The sequence below is a fragment of the Daphnia pulicaria genome, chromosome 11, assembly GCF_021234035.1.
Source record: "Daphnia pulicaria isolate SC F1-1A chromosome 11, SC_F0-13Bv2, whole genome shotgun sequence".
NCBI lineage: Eukaryota > Metazoa > Arthropoda > Branchiopoda > Diplostraca > Daphniidae > Daphnia > Daphnia pulicaria.
Window position 1 is genome coordinate 684232 of NC_060923.1, and position 20398 is coordinate 704629.

Below are 20398 nucleotides of genomic sequence, written 5' to 3' on the forward strand. Positions count from 1 at the left end.
TATTTTTTGTTGTTGGCTTTCCTGTAGCTGCTCGATCCTCAAAATATGCACCCAAAATAAACCTGTACTTAGATTTTAAATTAGCGATGAGAAACATAAAAAAAAATTGGCCATAATAACACGAAAACTGTTTACTGCCGTTCATCGATTCATACATATAATTTTGGCACTCGAACCTAGAGTGAAATTTCAATTTCTCTCCGGCTGTGCTCGTGACCTATTTTTTTTATCAATCGATTATCGATAATTCATATAGAGCTTATTGGTGTTTCATTGACGACAGGTAATCAACCAAAGGGAATTCCTGATTTCCTTAAGAATTTCCAGAAGGAATCACCTCTGGAAATCGGTAATGACCTGATTCGTCATCATTATTAGTTGGGGGTGTGAAATGTTGCGGGGAACCAAAAAGAGAAAAGGCAAAAAGTGAGGAGATTTATACTGTAGAAATTTATCAGGATTTTTTGTGTTGTCAACTCGATTAGTAGACACGTTGAAGCCAGTCCACCACTTTCTGGTAATTTTGTCTCATCCAGTTGAGATTGTTCTTGGCCCGGTCGATCGACTGCTGAGTAGCTCGTTCCGCACCGCTAAGCCCTTCACTCTTTTCCTCCCGGAACTGAATCAACTATTGCGCACATCAAACAGGAAATGATTTTTAACATTGATCAGTGAGTAAAATTTTTTTTGCAACTTGATTTACTTCTTTCAGTTCAAGTTCGGTGTTGAACGACGTCGCCACTGCTTTGATGATGCCAGACATTGAGCTAAACGTGGACGGGAACCTATCAAAAGACGGTAAATTGTAATTATTGCTCAGGAAAGATTTAAGCAGTAGTAAGCACTTACACTTTGCGCAATTCTGTCCACTTGTCACGAATAAAGTTGAAAGACATGTAGCGGCCAAGTGAATTGTAAGCAACTTGGCTGATGACGCGAGCAGCGTCTTGTTTTCGGATTCCTGAGGTCGAGTTGAGACTCATCTCCAACATCCTAACATACACTCAAACAATTTAAAAATCAAGTAAATTAAATCCTACTTTATAGTTTACTTTGCTAAAATCCAGGGCTTTTCTGAACACGACATGGAAGAAAGAAGAACGGCCTGTTCGCTGGCCACGTTGCTGGCCATGTAGCGGTTCAAAGCGAATTCCCATTCGACTTCATCGCCTTCCCTGATGGCTGTGCACGTCACAGTGCCTTTCAGGTTAGGCGAAATAATACTAAACAAAAGGGAAACAAAAAGCTATAAGTAAATCAAGACTATAATTATTCTAATTCTTATTTACTCAATATTCTCAGGATCGGCCATCCATTGAGCGTAGGAATTGACAGCACGGCTGATGCAGTCCTTGTTGCCCATGGAACAAGCCCATGAAACGGCGTTGGTACGCAATTTGGTCATTAGAAGATCCTCGCCGACCTTTTGGTCGAATCCCACCAGGTTGTACAGCGGCGTGATGATTGTGCGGAAATGTTTCTTCAGCAACCCGTAACCGGAAGTGCGAGACATCATTGAGGAAATGTAACCCAGACTGGAAAGGGCGGCATCCCATGGAACGTAATCGGTTTCTTGTTCCAGGTAGCGCGTCAGGTTCAGCGCAGTTTCGTAATCCAACAGGCCGGCTTCGGCCAAATTCAGTGAATCGTCCATAATTTGAGCTCGGTTGATGACGGAAATGGCTGAGTGGTTAGTCATCAACTGCTGGCCAATCATCTGCCAATTTTTCGAATCGTAGTTGATGCGATAATAACCTGGAATTAATGCGCGTTAGTAATGAATCCGGACGGATTATTTGCGGAAGCCTTATTACCCATCTGGTCAACGTTGAAAATGACCCATTGATTTTTATCGGCTGGAATGCTCAGTTCGTGTTTCTTGCCAGTCTGTCCGTCAGCCAACCAGGTGGATCCTACCGTCTGGAAGTCTGTCGTGTAGGTCAGTGGCACCCACCAAAGGTAAACCGTTTTGTCCTGGCTGCTGGCGTTGGAGCGTTGCATCAAGAAGCGTTCCTGATTTCCATTTGATAAACATTTTATTCCCTGTCCAAATCTTATGCGCCATTAGTATTACCTGGCTGAGGGAAACGGAACTATTTTCGTATTCTCGAGTCACCGTGACGACCGGGAAACCTGCAACACCACAATTTAGATAACAAGATTAGATTGATGTACATTCGAGAGTTTCACGCCCAATTACCCATCTTCAAAGTCCAGGTGTCCATAATTTGTTTCACACCAGTGGGCAGTGAGACCTTGTTGACTTTGGCTTGTTTAGTTAGCGCGTCCCAGAGATCGTCTTGAACGGCGTTACCGTATTGGCTGTTGGCGACAAATAGAATCAGCTTAAACAGCAAACAGGTTTCGGTGTTTTATTACACATCACTTACCGTGATTTTAAATAGTTTGTAAGACCCTGTCTGAAAGTTTTTTCGCCGAGGAAAGCGGCCAACATCCGGATGATGGTGGCACCTTTTCCATAAGAAATGCGATCGAAAATTTCGTTGATTTCATTCGGGTGGTGAACGACGACGCTGATTGGGTGACTTGATTCAAGGGCGTCCAAGCTCATCACGTCCTGCAGATCTCTAGTCACGAACTGCTGCAGCCATTTCAGCCCTGGTTCGACATGTTGGGAGCCGAGGTACTCTGCATCAAATTAAAACATTCAATAATTGAACAATAGCAAATAAATAGCAAATTAAAATGTACCTGCGTAGCTTGCGAAACCCTCGTTCAACCACAAGTCCGTCCACCTTTAAAATTATTAATTAAAAATAAAACAATGGTGATATTGTGTTCAAGCAATAATACAAATGGAAAATATCCAATTTTTACCAGTCCATTGTGACGAGATTTCCGAACCACTGATGGGCCAATTCGTGAGCGACAACCTCGCACACTCTTTCTTTGTTGCTAACCGACGATTTCTTTTCATCATACAGCAACGCAGTTTCTCTGGTACCAAAACAGAAATGAGAATTATGTTGTCAAAATGCCAAAGAATCTTCCTTTAAAACCTGTAGGTAATCAATCCCCAATTCTCCATGGCACCTGAACTCGGAGAAATGCAAACGAATCTCAGTTAAAAACCCAAAGAGTCGAAACAAATTGAATGAAATGAAAAAAGACCTGCAGCAAAGTCGGGAATGGCAATCATATCCTGTTTCGGCAACGGAAACGGAATCTGAAAATAGTCTTCAAAGAAGGCTTGGATTTTCGGCCCAATTTCGCTCGCGTATCTTTGAATACGCACAAATGAAATTTTAATTTCAAAATTCGGGAGTTAAAATTTGATTAGTCAACATAAGGAGGAAGGAATAAACTCACTGGGCTTGGTTGCGAGCCGAAGGGCGTGCATAAATGTTGAACTTCCACGTTGCGTTGCCGACGTCGGCCTCGACTTGCGTGAAATTGGCCACAACGAAGGCGACCAAATAAGTTGACATCGGAACTGAAGGGGCAAAATGGTCCCAATAAAATCCTTCCATACTTTCCCTGTCGAGTCAAATTTTTAAAAAGGATATTCATAATCATCTAGGCGTGAATGCAAGTGAAACTGCCGTCAAACTGAAATGCAATCACCAACGGATGCCAATTGAAAATATAAAATTGTTGAATAACGTCTAGATAATGAGATACAGCGTGACTTGCATTTGCGTTGTGTTGATCAACGGCATGTTGGAAAGAGCAATCATGTCGCGATGACGGCCCAAAGTGACGGTGAAAGTTGCCTTCATGTTGGGTTCGTCAAAGCACGGGAATGCTCGGCGGGCATCCGTTGGCTCCATCTGAGACACGGCAATGTACCTAATGTCGAAGAGTAAATCAATATCAACGCTTTCACCCATCAAGGAAATGGGGGAATTGATTGGATGGGGTCTGAGCGAGGCTGAAGACAAGGTAATAGTAGTTTGTGAGTGTTTACTTTTCAACTCCATCCTCCTTATAAGTGGAACGGTACAAGCCCCGCAGCTGATCGGTCAGGTTGCCGACGTAATTCATCGACAATGTGTAGTTGGCTCCTTTGGCCAGCTTGTCCTTATGTTTGGGGCAGAGACGAATGACTAGAAACTCCATATCCGTATCATAATGGATCCCGTCGCTAGCCACCATTAGGGTTTTTCCAGGTTTTCCCTGTTCAAATACCTGGGAGAGAAAAACAAAATGTTCCAATTATAACCCTCATTATCTTCTAGATGCTGCTGGATATACTGGGCCGTCTAAATACCTTGACGGATTTGGGATCGACGACAATGTCGGCGCTGTGGAGGACAATGCGGTCCGTTTCCATTTTGCATTGGATATCGATAGACACGTGACCCAAAATGGAAAAGTTGCCTTTCTCCAAGACGGGGAAGAGTCGGACATCATAATGAATAGGCAGGACGGCCCGCGGCAAACGGACGTTCTTATTGCTAGCCATGTCGTGAGGCTGGTCTTTTTTGCCGCTACCAGACGAAGATGAAGCGGAAGCAGCGGCTCCATTGCCGTTGGTAAGGGCGGCCGCCGGGTACGGGCGATCGGCCAGAAAGTAGACCAATACACCGACGGCAATGAGCGAGCCGATGAAAGCAAAAAGTAGTAGGAGCGCCCGGCATTTGGACACCACGTAACCACCACTGGTCGTTTTCATTGTCGATTGTTATTATATTTCAAATGTTTTCGTCTTTCAAAGTGCTTTTCCCTGCGGGGTGGTCAGAATAATGGGCTCGTCCGCTCTCCAATCTCTATCACATTTATACAATGTTAAAGGAAGTAAAAATAACAAAACGGAATTGATGTTATACAAACGAAGAACAAACAAAAGTTAGACAAAAGGAAACTGTACACGTATATCGCTCGCTGCCTGGCATGTAATGGAATACGATATGCATTTTTCCCGGGGCTATTGTTCCAAACAAATCATCTCTGCGCGTATGTGCGCGCTCTGCGCAACTACGACGGTGAATAGGAAATAACATTCCAAAACTCACGTACGGTACGGTACGGAGGGGGGGGGGGGGTAGTACTATAGGCCATTGTCGTCCGCATTCTCGGGGATGAATTTGTCTTTGTCCGATCCAGTGACTTTGACGTCGAATGGAATTCCGAGTCGCAATTCAAATCCGTCTGGCTGCCGCTGGCATATTGTTCCATCATTCAAAGTCGGTCAGGCCCACACACGCCAGACGTTTAGATTACACGACAAGTGCCATTATCAATGCAATGCGAACAAGTTGACTCTTTTATAATTGAAATATCTGGCCGTGGGCTAGAGAGAGAGCAGCGATCGGATTTCAATAGAGCGATACGGCCCTCTATTTAAGTACTACGAGACTCGAGGCCATGACTGCGCTGCATGAACTGCTCATGTACTGGATGAAAAATAAAAAATATATCTCCTATCGGCCCAAAGTGGAGTGGTGCAAGATGAACTTGTTATTGAATGGGTTCCTCCCAAAACTCGACGATTGCCATCGGGTTGGAAACGGTTCACTTGAACGCGCGGCTCGCAATCAAACAAATTTGAAATTCAGTCCGCAGCGCAATATTTCACCCCCGCAAGATTCAAGGGCCTGTACCTCCGACATTTCCACATAAATTTCTAGTGCCTACGTCATTCAAAATCAAAATGCTATTATTTTCGCTCCGCACTATTTAAACCACCCCCGTTTTTTGGACGGTATGGCGTCAGCTATATTAAGAACGGAAAGATTCTCGAGTCGTTGGTCTGTTTGTTTTGTCTTTTTCCAAAACGGTTTGATGATAAGAGTCAAAGAAAGAAAGCACATGCAAGAAACTACCAAGCGCTCGCTATAGATGGGCTCGGTGCAAATAAACAATCTCGTCCATCACGCGGGAAACGCGCAAGCCATTTTTCTTAAAATAGGTTTTCCCCCCTCTTGTCTTTGGGAGCGGAAAGAAACCCCCACCACCCACGACATGAGACAAGACAACAAACACATATATACACTGCGATGCTAAATGAGAGTGCTCTCTCAACACTCGGACGTAGAGAGAAAGATGTACAACGTCATAAACAATTGCAAACGTCAACCCACTCTTTTATAGTCGCCATTTTCCCATCAATCTGATTGTCCTTTCCCACATCTTTTAAATTTGTTTCTAGTCGAAACGATGAAACGTATTCGCCGCACAATAAAGCCAATTGAAAAGTAAAGAGATGAAAGTGGCAAAGAATAAAAGAAAACGTTACCTGGAAAATGTATAGATGCCGATGAGAGAGAGAGAAGCGCCAACAATACGTAACGGGAAAACGATCAAGGAGAAAGTGATGAATAGAGAAAAGCTCGCGGTGAAAAAAAAAGAAACAAACAAGAGAGAATGAGAGAGAGAGAGTGGGGGAGAAAATGTAATTTACCGTGGAACGCAAAAGGCGCGCGTCCACTTGCAGCGAGCGCTAGCGACGGACTGGGTGTCGGTTAGACACGCGAACGGGGTGTTTACATCCTCAGCTACGCGGTACGGTGGAGCCACGTATCATCATAACATCACTATATCGCCATATCCCATGCGCATGGTATACATACTACATAAGCCTTAAGGTTGTTATGTAATCTCTTTTGGATTTTTTTTTACTGTCACCTCGCTACTTTCGGCTGGCTTTCTCTCCTTAACGATATCGCAAATATAGTCGACCGACTATTTGGAGAGTGGGCCAACTAAACAGGTACTTACAGGGCATCACGATGAAATTATAAGACTCGTTTTTTTTATTGAGTACTATGAGCACTCTTAGACCTGTCGTCCTCCTCTTGTATGCCAAATAAAAAGGTTTGACAGGTGTGGTCGACCTTGGCCCACCGCCCATCTTGTAATTCAACATAATTCCTTCACTCTGTCCGTAAGCAGCGCAAAAGAAAATAAGGCAACATCATCTCATATGAGCACAAAGAAACGACAAAAGTGTGTGTTGGCATAGATTGACTGGCAGCAGTCGCTGCTGTACAGAATCAGGGCACCGGGTCAACTTTCCCAGAGGACTGCGCTTTTTTTAAATCTTTATTTGAGTCGATACATTTTGTATCTGTAGCCTTTGTTCGGGTTTTAAAAGGTTTATAATGGCTTCGGGGGGACCACTGCTTTTTGGACTTTTCTTTTCAATCGAAAGAAATCATTCAAATAGATTATATGCGCAGTTGTTTTTAATTGCTTGTGAAATTACTTTTATCAACAGTTCAAAAGACCTGCCACCTGAGGCTATTAGTTAGCTAACAGGCGGTTTTTTTTTATTTGGTGAAATAATGCTTTGTTTTTTGTGTGTCCTTAATTCATTTTTATGGGAGAGGGTAACATAATATTGTATACCCACACCAAAAATTTGTTCTAAAGGATATGGGTGATTCTAACCATTTCTCCAACAATTTTCACTACCATTTTTGTTTCTACTTTCTCTCTTGTTTCAGTCCAATTCTTTTAAATAAAATTTCATTTTTCTTTACCTGTTTCACCTTTCCTATGTTCCCCTACTGATTTTTTCTTCCTAGGTTTTCCCAATGCGCCGGGTTTTTCCTACACGACCTTTTTTCTATTCAACAAAAACCCCCGCAAAGAAGATACATTTTATGTTTGACGGTGATCATCTGTATCTTTTTTGTGCGTTCTTAAAGAGTTAAGCAGCCGGTGAATTGTCAACAATATAGTCGGGAGTTGCCAGCAGCAAGCATGCGGTTCAACGCAACACGGCCGAGAGTAAAGGCTGCTGGCGCGTGTCCAGCTGTGTCAATCGGACTCGACTTATTTTTCAAAAAACTTGCCAGTGCAACCACAAATATGGAACAAGGTCACATGACGTGCAGCGATTAACAAATCTGTTGACACTGCAACAAATGAACGACTAACGGACTGAACAGTATTTTCGAAAATAACTTTGAGAGCGGCAATCCCGCGTCGTTGATGAGTAGCTATAGATACATTAATAATGCCGGAACCACATGTTTGTTTTTTCAACATTTATTTTATGAATCATTCCGTGCAGCTGTGTCAACAATCTCACGCCATCCCACACGTCACAACATGTATTGTGTTTTATTGCGTTGAGAAATGGGAAACAGCTGATCAGGTACTATACTTTACTGAGAGGTGGCAGGATTGTTTTGCTGGAGCCAGTTGACTACCTGCCGATAGTTTAGTCTCATCCAGCTCACATTACTTCTAACCCGATCGATGGACTGTTGAGTGGAACGTGTCATGGCGTTGACCAGCAGTTCCTTGTTCTTTCCGACGAAATCTGACAGCTAAAAATGAAGCCATAATCGTCAGGTACGGACCGTTAAATATTTCTGTTTTTAGAACTCACCTCTTTCAATTCCATGTCGGTGTTGAACGATTTCGTCACCGATTCAAAGACGTGGGCCAAACTGTGGATCGAATTGAAACTACACGGAGAAAGAAAAAAAACAACATTATAGTAATGGGATTCCGGCTGTCGTATTGGATTTGATTGCCCGCGGGGAGGGGAATAAAATTGGCTCGTCTTACATTTTCGTCATTTCCGTCCATTTTTCACGCACGAAATTGAAAGTCATGAAGCGACCAATCGGATTTTCGGCCAGCGTCTTGATTACGTCGAGAGCGTCTTGCGTGCGGAATCCCACAGCCGGATTCAGGCACATTTCCAGCAATCTAAATATACCCCACGCAATCACGAAATGTGTATAATGGCAGATAACATATTAAATTTAGATTAGAAATCGGCAAAACCAACCGAGCCAAAATCCAGGACTCTTGGGTGCAAGTCAACGAAGAAAGAAGTGTGGCTTTCTCACTGGCCACATTGCTTTGCCGGAAGCGTTTGAAAGCAAAATTCCATTCCAGTTCGCCACCGTGTCGGATTGCCGTGCAAGCGACAACTCCTTTCAGGACGGAAGGAACGATCCTGTAGAAAACAAAATCTAAATGAATTGGCAGAATTAAAGATGCGACGACGTAATTATTACGTGGTGTTTCCAGGATCAGCCATCCATTGACTGTAAGACTGGATAGCCTTTGTGACGCAGTCCTTGTGGCCCATAAAACAACAACGCTCGACAACTTTGCGACGCAGTTTGCCCGTCAAGTGGGAATCGGTTGATCTGTGCACGAATCCCAAGGAATTGTAAAGTGGCATCAAAATCTTCATGACGTAATTCTGGAGAAAGAAAAGGTCACACTGATTGATGCTGGGTGTCAATTAAATGATTGGATTTCTTGCTGTTCACCTTGAGAAGGCCGTAGCCTGGTGTCCGCTGCATCATTGAATTGAGATAAGATAGCGCAGTCAGCGTCGATTCCCACGGCAGAAATTCCTCTTCTCGTTCCAGGTATTCCGTCAAATTGAGTGGCGTTTCGTAATCCAACAGGCCAGCTCTCGCCAAGTTGAGCGCGTCGTTCATAATTTGAGCTCGATTGATGACTGAAATGGCCGTGTGATTCGTCATCAGTTGTTGGCCAATCAACTTCCAATTGTGCGCGTCGTAATTGACCCGATAATAGCCTGTTCACATTATAGATTAGTAATTTTTTAGATCCAGAATCCAGAAATCTGAACTTACCAGTTTCGTCAACATTAAAGATGATCCACTGATTGTCCTCTACTTCAAATTCCAACGTTAAATTTTTTGAAGTTTGATTATCCGCCAACCAAGTGGACCAAATTGTTTGGAAATCAGTCGTGTAGGTAAGGGGGACCCACCAAAGGTAAACGGTCGTATCGGCTGTAGATGAATTGGATTTTCGAATCAAGAATCGTTTCTGTAAAGGTGTAAAAATAAATTAATAAAGTGAAGTTAAAAACGAGCGAAAATCTACCTGAGTAACTAAAATGTTGCGACTCTTGTAGTCCCGCTGAACTGTTATTACCGGAAAACCTAATTATAATAGTGTCAAACGCTCGTTTAGTTTTAAATTTAATTTAAATCAGTCTTATTAAGGTAAGGTAGTAAAATCAATTATTGCAGAGCTTAGCGCTAACCCATCTTGGCCGTCCAAGCGTCCATAATCGTTTCGACTTTGGTGGGCAGGAAAACCTGGTCGACTTTGGCTTGTTTGTCGAACGCGTTCCACAGATCGTCTTGCACCGCATTGCCGTATTGACTTGACAATATGAGAAGAAATACTGTGTAAAGCAAATCGTTGGTAACGTTCGTTATTGGCGTCTCGTTTTTTACTGTATTCTCAAGTAGTTTGTGAGTCCATCTCTGAAGGACTTGTCGCCGATGAAACTGGCCAGCATACGAGTTATGGCGGCTCCTGCGCATTTGTCAATCGGACCGTTTTTAATTAATGCCCTTATTTTGTATTCGGCAATAATTCAACACCTTTTTTGTACGAGATGTCATCAAATAATTCGCCAATTTCATCGGGATGATTGACTAGTACGCTGATTGGATGACTTGATTCTAGCGCGTCCAGTCTCATGACTGTTTGGAGTCCACTAGTCACAAACTGCTGAAGCCTCTCAAGACTAGGATCCACCTATTAATTTATTCACAATCGTAATTTAATAAATTCACTTCTACATTTCAATGTGATAACTTACAAAATCCGCTCCAAGGCATTCAACATAAGAAGTGAACCCCTCCTTTAACCACAACTCTGTCCACCTTTAAAAATCAAGCGGATAAATATGACGCAATTTTTCTTTAATACGCTATATAGTCTTACCAGTCCATCGTAACCAAGTTCCCGAACCACTGGTGTGCTAATTCGTGAGTTACCAATTCAACCACGGTTTGACGATCGTCCAATGACGACACATCCTCATCATATAATAGAACGGACTCTCTAAAAAACCCAAATATCAAATAAGTATAGTCGATTATGCTCAATGGAAATTGAATACCCGAAAGTCAATAGGCCCCAGTTCTCCATGGCTCCAACGAATGCGCTAGGTATGGCCATCAAGTCTTGCTTAGGCAAAGGAAATGGCACTTGGAAATAATCCTCATAAAAGGCCTGTGTCTTGGGTCCTATGACTTTGGCGTACCTAATTTTCGCAATGAAGGAGAAATGTATATAATCATCGATGCCAAATGTCAAAACGGATTTGGTTTCTAGTTTTTCTACTGAGCTTGGCTGATGGCTGACGTACGGACATAGATGTTGAATTTCCATTTTCCGTGGGCGACATCGGCCTCGATTTTGGTGAAATTGGCCACCGCGAACGCCACGAGATAAGTTGACATTAGCAAGGATGGAGCAAAATGATCCCAATAGAAATCGTCCATTCCGTCACTATAAAAGCGTCCAATAAAAACAAGAAAGTTGTTTATGGTTTCATTTGGAATTTCTCTCCACTTGGATTAATACTGTATGTACATTTGAGTTGTGTTGATCAACGGCATGTTGGACAGGGCCATCATGTCGCGATGACGTCCGAGAGTGACAGTAAAAATAGCCTTCATGTTGGGCTCGTCGAAGCATGGGAAAACTCGTCTGGCGTCCGTTGGCTCCATCTGGGACACGGCCATGTACCTGAATAAATCCAAGTAGACACATGCATCAACTAGATGAGGTCACGGACGCACGGCTGATCTTGTTGGAATAACATCTGTCACACAAATTTGAAAAAAGGCGCTCACCTCTCCACGCCATCTTCCATGTAAACAGAGCGGAAGAATCCAGCCGACGTCTCTGTTAGATTGGCCACGAAATTCATCGACACCGTGTAGTTGCTTCCTTTGGTAAGATTGGCTTTACCCTGCTGCTGGCCGACATTTAAGCGGATGACGAGGAATTCCGCCATTGTTTCGTAATCGATCCGCTCGATTGAAAGCGTCTTGTTCGCTCCACGTTCAATTACCTATCGACAAAAGAAAATGTCATCATTATAGAATTTAATCGCCAAAAGATGTGGTCGCGGAATTATAATACCTGTACAGATTTGAGATCAACTTTAATGTCTGAACTGTGGAGAACTATGCGGTCGGTCGATTGCAAACATTGGACGTCGATAGACACTCGGCCCAGCACGGTAAAGTTGCCCTTTTCCAAGATGGGCAATAGACGGACGTCATAATGGCGAGGCAAAACGGTGCGGGGTAGTCTGGTGACGTTTTGTACGAGCTGAGATAAAGCGCCAGCCCCGAGGAACGATTGAGAAAGCGGCTGCCTCTTGGTGGGCGCCGTTGAACAGCTGTTGGCCGTCGGGTAATGAGGGCGGGCAAGAAAGTAGACGGAAAGACCAACGGCCATCACACAGCCGACGAAGAAGAGGATGACTGCCAGGGCTCGACATTTGGTCACAGTCAAGCGAGGACCACCATCAGACATCGCTTCGTCGTTCACGTCAATAGTCTCCAAACGTTGTCGTCGTCGTCCCGGTGTGGCAGCAGCACGCCTGCAATCACGCACGAAAGTGAAAACTACAACTGTTGCAGCAGCAGCGTCACGTCTTTCTGCTTTTTTCTCTTCTTCCATCCAAGGTTTTGTGCGACTCGAAACAATAAGAAAGTGGACTGGCAAGAAGAAAAGGAAAAGTCACCAGCTTCTCTTTCTTTATTTCTCTGTACACAATATTTCCAGTTTTCTTTTTTGATTTAATTTTTTTTTGTTCAAATTTGGCAAATCATGGGACTGATTTACGACCAGACGATAAGCACAAGGGTCACGACGGAGAAATTCCTCGCACGTTCGACACTTTTGAATTCAAGGAGATACTCACGTTTCCTAGCAACTGTGATTGCTGTGTAGTGTTTACACACCTGACTGTCGAGGTGAATTTCCACAAGTTTTGAAGGCCGTCGGTGATGCCAAGGACCCCGCGAGATTGAATAAATAGAATTGTTGGTTGCCCAGCAGCCAGAATAATAAGAAATGAACAAGAGCAATTTGAAAAACAAAAGTGAGAGGGTTATTAAATCACGTCTATATTATGGCCGTGTATAGTTCCACACTGGCGGATGTTTTGGTAGAAACTGTGTACCAATACACCATTGGCTGCTAGCTGCACTGTGTGCTGGCTTGGAAACCGATTCAACTAGTGGGCAACTCGGACCGGACCCAACTCTTTGCGGTTCCGTGTGTGTGTCTTCTGGTAGTACAAAAGTGCCTTTGGGCGACTAAAACTTGAGTTACAGGTTATACAGCGTATATATAGTGCTGGAAAAGAGACATTGGGTTCTTTCTTTCTCTTTAAGACTTGCCTCATCGCTAGTTCCATTTGAATCTCCAAGTTTGGGCCCGCCCAGTTCGATGAAAACGTTCCCATCGTATACACTCACAGCAGGCTATAACGGCCCAAGGGGAAAAACAAAAGCTTCTCAGACTGTCGTTGATGAATCGCACTGCCATTAATAACTCAACAAGTGACGTGCTGAATGTCTGAGCAGTTGCATTAAAAAACGGGAGCAACACTCAATCCATTCCGCGAAATTTTCTAATTAAACGTATTTGACTTTCTAATTAACTTTGGTCAGGTTTCAGCAGCTGTGATGAATAATCGTGAATATGTATAAATAAGGAGAATTCGAGTCAGGCGCCTCTCCACATTTGGTCACTGTTCTTTTGCAACTCATTCGGATAGTTTTTCATCGGTGATATCGCCTTTCCATCAGTTGGCGGACGATCCAAAACAAATTCTTGGACCGTGATTGCGTTTTATTATTCTTACGCAATCTTTATAATGGTTGGATGGAGACGTGACCAGCCAGCTGTCTTGTCAAATTATTTTCTCAATCGATGGACGTCAACGCTATTTGCATTGGCTCCTATAGTTTAACTTATAAGACAGATCGTCGTTTTCCTGTTTTCCCGAGTTCAAACAAGCCAAACTTTTGCCAAATTTGGGAGGCATCGTTGTCACGATCTGGGTGCGGTTTCTGACTGTCAGACTACGGCCATTCAACTTCCAATTAAGCGTGAGTCGTACTAGGCGCAGTGAAAACCTCCTCAGGTAAACAGGATGGAACGTTTATTTCGGTAAATTCAAGGTAAATTCAAGGACGAGACCCTAGTTATATCCCTGACATGTTTCAATGATAGTTTCACTTGACATTTTCTCTGAGAATGTCTTTGACTAAATTTACAATTTCTCCCTCTAAATCAATATCTCCGTGTTTATTGTCACTACCTGTCGAGTTCAGCAGCTGAATTTTAAAATACTTTAAAACCTTACTTGCCTATCCATTGAACATTCCTTCTAGACAGCTCATAAAGCCATAAAGTATACCTTTTTATTCCTAGAAAATGCAAAAGGAAAAGGCATCCGCCCCCCCCCCTCCACCAACTCTCATTCCTTTTTAAACAACAAAATCATATTACCTTTGAAAAATAAATAAGGGGTTTCTTCAAAGAAGTTGTCGCTATAGAATTTGATACTTTCTATTATTGTGTCTTTAATCCACCAGTCGTTTAGAGTGACAGAAATATCTAGCGCAAACAATAATTATCGATTCAGCAACAGAAAACGGTCGGCGAAAGAATGTTTCACCTCAAACTGCAGAGTATAGGCTAAATACGGTTAAATATTTTTAAAGCTAAACCAGGTAAAATTTGCTCACCTATTCTGTTGAACACAGCAGCGGTCCGCATTAATGCTTACAGTCGCGTTGCACAAATCTTGGATTTTCAACCTTTCATTCCTCCACTTTTACGTGGAAATCAACTGTTATTAATTGTAATGACCTAGACCGACCTTGTTTGTCTCGCTTTTCTCTCATCTTATCGACGTTGATTTCCCTATAATACGACGCGCATCTCAATTTTTATGGTCACTCGTCGTCTCATCGGAGCGCAGTACAGCAGTTGAGTACAGTCTTAACGGCATTTCTTGGCGCTTTCAGTTTAACAACCTCGTTGTCTAAAACCCTAACATCTCCCCATCAAAATGTCGTGCATTAACACTTGTTCTCCAAAGTCATTTTGGAGTAAGTGATTTTTAAAAACAAAACTTTTATCGACTTTTATATGACTTTGCGCGTTTCCTTAATTAAATTCTTGCCCCAAGGTATGGTCATCAAACCGAAGAACAAGTATTCGTTCACTGTTGAACGGTCTTTCCACATTTCCAAAGCTGTTATTGATTTCTCGTCACGCCCTCGCGATAATTACGGGGTTTACCTTCATTCCGCCATGACAAGTCTAGTGGTGGACTGTGGGGATCAAAAGGGAATCATCCTTTGCAATCTTGGCAATCAAGAAACCAAGAAAATGCTGAGGCCAGAAGCTGACCTAGACGTACACTTTCAAACTGGGCAGGAAATCACACTTTATTCCGCCAAACTTCACCCCGACGAGTCCACTAATAATCTCTACCAAACGTTAACAATCCATTTGTCGGGTTATGAGATTACTCTCTAGCACGCTGCTGTAATGGGTATTAATTACTACAGAGACCTATTGTTTGTTTACACACAAATTCTAATAATCAAGAAATTAAAATACAACTTAAAACCTTTACCAAAATGCATTTCATTTCGTTTATAGTAAGAAAGGGTACACAGGCAAAAATTATTCGCCTTATGTATTATTAAAATCTGATTATGAATCAAATTATTTACCAAATGATTCGAGCGTCAATCAAGGAACTTTATCTTCAAACGGTTTTACGAGTCATTGTAGAATTGGTTCAGAAAATTAAAGAAAATTGTGAAATATTTTTGAACATTAATCTGTTTATTCATTTTTCGGCAACGATTGATCCAATTTTTTTATGTGATGTGGTTTTTCGTTAATTCCCTGTGGCGGGTTGCAGAAAATCAAACACATTGGGGACTACAACACAGAAAAAGCAGAAAACCAAAGTTGAGGCCAATTTGTGCAAATCCTGAAAAGTGTGTAAATCCAACACAAGAAACGGTGCTAAACAGCAAAGGCAGAAAACCAAAGTTGAGAACAATTTGTGCGTATAGACATTAATGCTGTTCCCAATCTCAAGAAGTTCTTGGTGTAGTTGTTCATCCTCGTCAATATTGAAATTAAACAAAGGGGAATTGAATGGGAAGTCATCTTTTGGTTTCTGCTCCGATGTTATAGCGGAAGCGGTTGTTGGTTCCTTACATAAAGGACAGGATGATTTGAGCTGAATCCAATTCCAGAGGCAACTGTAGCAATAAGTGTGGCCACAGCGAGGTCGCGACGCGTTGACATGGGGACCCAGGCATATAGAGCATACTCCGTCGTCGAAAATGATCGCGTTTTTCTCTTTCGCTTCTTGATTTAAATTTCTGTTCATGTAATACGATTTAATCTTTTTGAAGCAGTTTTCGTTTATGAGAAGGCAGACGAACCAAACGTGAATATGGTAAGGACTTTTTAGAGACCACGTTATTCCTTCGACGATATTCAACCTTAGTAACAAAGACGTCAGGCAAGTTATAGATGTAATGATTGGGAAATAAAAGTCAAAAATCCAACTGTAGGCGTCAAACACAGATCGAATTACTGGACGACTAAGTGGAATGAAAATGAAAGTCAGACCAAGAGTCATTAAAGCAAGAATGTAGGCCATTGAGCCGATCCAAGAAAATTCGTAGACAATTTCGTAGAGCCCGTGCCAAAAGACTCCGGCGATAATCGAAATCAAAATCTTCATCACAAGCAATGTGAAAGTACTTATTTGAATCATTTTCGTTTTTAGATGAAAATGCTTCAAGATATCGTGTTATTTACGTCACCTCGCTGTTCCCTTAATATAGACGTTGTGTTGCGCTGCATGATGAGCAAACCCTCCATCGTCTGATTTTTCGTAATTTACGATCAAAATCTCAAAAAGCAATTAGCAAGTGATGATTTTTCAGTTAACTAGTTGTTTTACGCATATTATTCAATATTAATCACATCCAATTTAAAACAAATAAAAAATCTTAATGGAAAAAAAGACTACAGTTCTACCAGGTAAAGGACGGAATGTTATGCTGCGTGGACCAATGTTGCGCAACCAACAAATATTATGGTTAAGAATTTAGCCGCTAGAATTTGTTTTTTTTAACGATTCAACCAAGGGTTTTCCCCTCACGGTTGCAAGGAAAAAACCCACTCGTTCGCAATAGCCGACGCCATTAAAATTACAATATGTCTCGTTATTTTTAAGTTTTTTTTTGCAACAGTAAAAAAAAATCACAGTTAATGGGAACGAAAAGGAAGTAGTAAAGGGATCGAATGATCAGCATAAGTCAATAAGGAAGAAAAGAGGAGCGACAGACGCAGACGGATCGTGGAACTTCATCTTCAAACGGTTTTATGCTACAAGTCCTTGTATAATCGGTTCGGGAAATCAAAGAAAATTAGAAAAGTTAGCGGGTTAACGACGCTAAAATACGTATAAATTAACGTAGTTCACTGTTAACTGAAACACAAATACAATTTTAAATAAAGGCTCAATTTCTAATCCACACTTTCTTCAAGATGGTAAAATTAACGGTGCGTATTAATTTTTAATAAGTAGGAAGTGATTCTGAGAAGAATTTTCGGTATTGCGGGAGGTTGATTAATATCAGGCAACATCGGGAATGCGGTACTATTGCAGCCGATTATCAACTACCAAGCAGTAGCACAATCTTAATAAGGCAGGGGCAGCCCGGCAGGGCGTTTCAACATAATTTCTTGAAACAATCCGTTTTTCAAATTAATTTCTGTAGCCTTGAGAATTTCCCATCAAAATGACAAATGGTCATAAAGAAAAGTCATTCTGGAGTAAGTGACCAAAACATTTACGACTGCATGCGCGTTTATACTTATTTTTAGGATTCTTCTACCAAGGTATGGTTATCCATCCGTGTAACACATATTCCTTCACTGTCGAACGGTCTTTCCACATTTCCAAAGCGAAATTGATTTCTCATCGCCAGAAAGAACTCAATCCAGTGTAGCAAGTCTTATAGTGGACTGTGATGATAAAAAAGGGATCATCTTATGCAATCTTCAGAGATACGATAGTACAAAAATGTTGAAGCCCGAAGCCGACCTAGACGTACACTTTCGTGTTGGACAAGAACTAACCCTTTATACTGCAGTACTTTACCCTGATGGGGTGGCTCATCCTATGAACCCACCACTCACACCAAGAATCCATCTGTCAGGATATGAATTTGTGAATAATGGGCGTATTTTCGCGAAAGCCGAATGTCAAAGTTTTTTAACACAAATGTCAAAGTTTAAAACCCAAATCTATTAAATTTCTTTCATAACCGATGCAAATAACAAAACAAATATGAGGACCCAATAATTATTATTTGATCTTGCATTGTTGTCTATAGGATCGTCATAAACTGTAAGGATGTCTAATCTTGACGCTGGAGCCGGTCGACAACGTTTTGACGACGGAACGTAATCCAGTTAATGTTACAAGCGATTACATCCAAAGATTGCTGGACGGTTTGAGTCACACTCTGTACCGACTCGAGTTGTTCATTCCGGAACTTGATAAACTGTTCAAACACACAAAAAAGAAATAAGAATAATTGATATTAAGTCGAACTTATGATACTAAGTTTCATTTAAATAATTTCGAAATAACAAATGAAATGAACAGTTTGAAATTTATTTTATTGAATTCGATCGTCATGCATTTTAATCCAGACAATAACATGTTTTTAATGACAAATGGATAGTAGCTGTCCCGTCTCAAACGTTTAGTATCGGGCGGTGACCGAGGCTCCGTAACTGGGGGGATATTCATATTCCGGCGGCAGAACCGGGTAAATGGTTTGATATACATTTTCCGTAGTATCTCGCGTTGTTGATTCTGTTGCCGCAGGAGGTTCGTGCAACGAAGGTGTCACGTTAGTTTGAATTTGGCCACCTTGGGGTGTGGTGTCATTCCAGTAACGTGGAAGTTTTGGTTCTTTTTTAGTTTTCTGCCAAAAACTATCCACTGCTAACCACACACAAGCTACAACGAAGCATTTTAGGTAGCCGGAAACAAATTCTTTGTCGAAATTTACAAAATTATCTGTGATGAGGTTGAATACAATTGACCCGAAGAATAAAATTGAGAGCAAAGAGAAAAGCATATTAATAAATTTAATTGCCAGCCCCTTCCACTTCCAGTTGTAAATGTTATGAATTACCAATGCAAATGTCATGTAAGCTTGTATTGCAGCCCAAGGGGGCAGCGCATTGGATAGGGCTGGAATCCACATTTCAGGAGGCGTTGTACATGTCACCCAAACAACCTGGTTCCAATCTTCAGGATGGCTGTCGGGACTGCAAAGGAGATCAAACCCATGAGGTTTGCAGGCTGCTAGGAAGTTGGGAGCCAACGTTTCAGTGGGGCCGTTGTCCACCCATAGCCATACAAAAACTGATCCAGTAATTAACGATAAAAATCCATAGCATCTAAAGAAATAACCGAAATAACGTATGATTGATTTCTTTTCTGATCGGCTTATTATTTTCAATATGAAGGTTAATAACATGCTGGCAAACATTTGACACGTTACATGTGTAAACATTTCAATTTGCGAGCGAGCGCTTCTGTATAGGCTACAATCGGGTAGTTAATTTTGTCATCGTTGCATGTAACTTTAATTGGTTTGTTCTTCATGTCTGCTTGTGTATCTTTAATGGGTATGACGAAACAGATCAAACAAGTCCAGACAATCGCTAGCATTAGGAATATGATCAAATCTTGTCTGGACAAGAATCTGGTAACGACATTTTTATTTTTTTTTATTTCGTCATTGTTAAATCAGGTTTAAGTTTGATGACCTTTGATAGTGCGTTTTTTTTTTTACCAGTTATAGGAAGCTTTACGGCCCTGGATGCACTCAGATCTGTCCGTGCCAAACAAACAATACTGAATTGTAAGTTTGCTTTTTATTGTCTGTCTCGAGTATTTCTATTCTTTTTTGATTGTTTTGTTATTTGTGTTTTCATCTTTTTCTTGATTTTTTTCGTCTGAAAATTCACTTTTCTCTTTTTTTTTTTTTTTTTCTTATAAGGTGCCATCCGTGGACTGGTGAATGCATTTGTAAGGCCGGCTGGGACGGCTAAACGTGCTCGAGGCCCTGTGTCCAACCTACACATATTTGGTTTGGGCTGTCGAAACGTCTGCACTTGCAAGAACGATACCCATTGCGACCCCGTCAACGGCACCTGCGTCTGCTTGTCAGGTATTGATTCAAAACACAACCAACAAGGCGCCGTTTTTGATTGCGCATTACTTTGTGTCGTCTGCTTTCGATTTGTTTCGGTTTAACAATCGTTAAACAGATGACACAGATTGACACAACAAAGACTAACACCAAACACCGGCACTAAATGGTTCAAAGCCGACGATCCAATAAACATGTTTTTTGTGTTTCTCTATATCTCTAGCTTTATCGCTACCAAACGTTAACAATCCATTTGTCGGGTTATATGAGATTACTCTCTAGCACGCTGTTGTAATGGGTATTAATTACTACAGAGACCTATTGTTTGTTTACACACAAATTCTAATAATCAAGAAATTAAAATACAGTAAAACCTTCAC

At 41.7% G+C, this 20398-nt stretch overlaps 3 protein-coding genes across 6 annotated transcripts; 1 reads left to right on the top strand and 2 right to left on the bottom strand.

Annotated features, from left to right (window-relative positions):
* Positions 1-116: 116 nt before the first annotated feature.
* Positions 117-6437, bottom strand: LOC124315878 (aminopeptidase N-like). Its single transcript, XM_046781599.1, has 18 exons — positions 6200-6437; positions 4232-4730; positions 3929-4149; positions 3655-3810; positions 3331-3498; positions 3133-3242; positions 3021-3054; positions 2839-2958; positions 2713-2756; positions 2391-2649; positions 2201-2322; positions 2075-2133; positions 1815-2013; positions 1290-1755; positions 1053-1223; positions 850-993; positions 704-785; positions 117-628 (listed from the first exon to the last, which is right to left on the bottom strand). The coding sequence occupies exons 2-18, from the start codon at positions 4634-4636 to the stop codon at positions 482-484; spliced, it is 2907 nt and encodes a 968-aa protein (XP_046637555.1). The 5' UTR covers positions 4637-4730; positions 6200-6437; the 3' UTR covers positions 117-481.
* Positions 6438-7940: 1503 nt separating this feature from the next.
* LOC124315874 (aminopeptidase N-like) lies at positions 7941-14610 on the bottom strand. Of its 4 annotated transcripts, none has more exons than XM_046781595.1 (19): positions 14484-14610; positions 11857-12322; positions 11565-11785; positions 11302-11457; positions 11050-11217; positions 10826-10969; positions 10648-10767; positions 10523-10586; positions 10302-10458; positions 10152-10233; positions 9956-10077; positions 9793-9851; positions 9537-9735; positions 9204-9478; positions 8943-9133; positions 8711-8881; positions 8485-8628; positions 8303-8381; positions 7941-8240 (listed from the first exon to the last, which is right to left on the bottom strand). In XM_046781595.1, the coding sequence occupies exons 2-19, from the start codon at positions 12253-12255 to the stop codon at positions 8076-8078; spliced, it is 2916 nt and encodes a 971-aa protein (XP_046637551.1). In that variant the 5' UTR covers positions 12256-12322; positions 14484-14610; the 3' UTR covers positions 7941-8075. The 4 variants fall into 4 exon arrangements, with proteins under 4 accessions (XP_046637551.1, XP_046637549.1, XP_046637548.1 ...); XM_046781593.1 differs by lacking the exon at positions 14484-14610 and adding an exon at positions 12687-13031; XM_046781592.1 differs by lacking the exon at positions 14484-14610 and adding an exon at positions 12647-13031.
* A 71-nt stretch (positions 14611-14681) lies between these two features.
* Positions 14682-15292, top strand: LOC124315947 (46 kDa FK506-binding nuclear protein-like). Its single transcript, XM_046781699.1, has 2 exons — positions 14682-14849; positions 14930-15292. Exons 1-2 carry the CDS (start codon positions 14810-14812, stop codon positions 15280-15282), a joined length of 393 nt encoding a protein of 130 aa, XP_046637655.1. The 5' UTR covers positions 14682-14809; the 3' UTR covers positions 15283-15292.
* The last annotated feature ends 5106 nt before the right edge of the window (positions 15293-20398 follow it).

What these genes read in the sequence shown, in the direction of transcription:
- LOC124315874 (XM_046781591.1), bottom strand. Translation starts at nt 12,402, where the DNA reads ATGGAAGAAGAGAAAAAAGCAGAAAGACGTGACGCTGCTGCTGCAACA. An exon ending in TTGATCAACACAACTCAAAT is followed by an intron (nt 11,218 to 11,301) that starts GTACATACAGTA and finishes ACGCTTTTATAG; the next exon opens with TGACGGAATGGACGATTTCT. An exon ending in AACTTGGTTACGATGGACTG is followed by an intron (nt 10,587 to 10,647) that starts GTAAGACTATAT and finishes TGATTTTTAAAG; the next exon opens with GTGGACAGAGTTGTGGTTAA.
- LOC124315878 (XM_046781599.1), bottom strand. Translation starts at nt 4,636, where the DNA reads ATGAAAACGACCAGTGGTGGTTACGTGGTGTCCAAATGCCGGGCGCTC. An exon ending in CACCTGGACTTTGAAGATGG is followed by an intron (nt 2,134 to 2,200) that starts GTAATTGGGCGT and finishes GTGGTGTTGCAG; the next exon opens with GTTTCCCGGTCGTCACGGTG. An exon ending in GCCGATCCTGAGAATATTGA is followed by an intron (nt 1,224 to 1,289) that starts GTAAATAAGAAT and finishes CCTTTTGTTTAG; the next exon opens with TATTATTTCGCCTAACCTGA.
- LOC124315947 (XM_046781699.1), top strand. Translation starts at nt 14,810, where the DNA reads ATGTCGTGCATTAACACTTGTTCTCCAAAGTCATTTTGGA. An exon ending in TTCTCCAAAGTCATTTTGGA is followed by an intron (nt 14,850 to 14,929) that starts GTAAGTGATTTT and finishes TCTTGCCCCAAG; the next exon opens with GTATGGTCATCAAACCGAAG.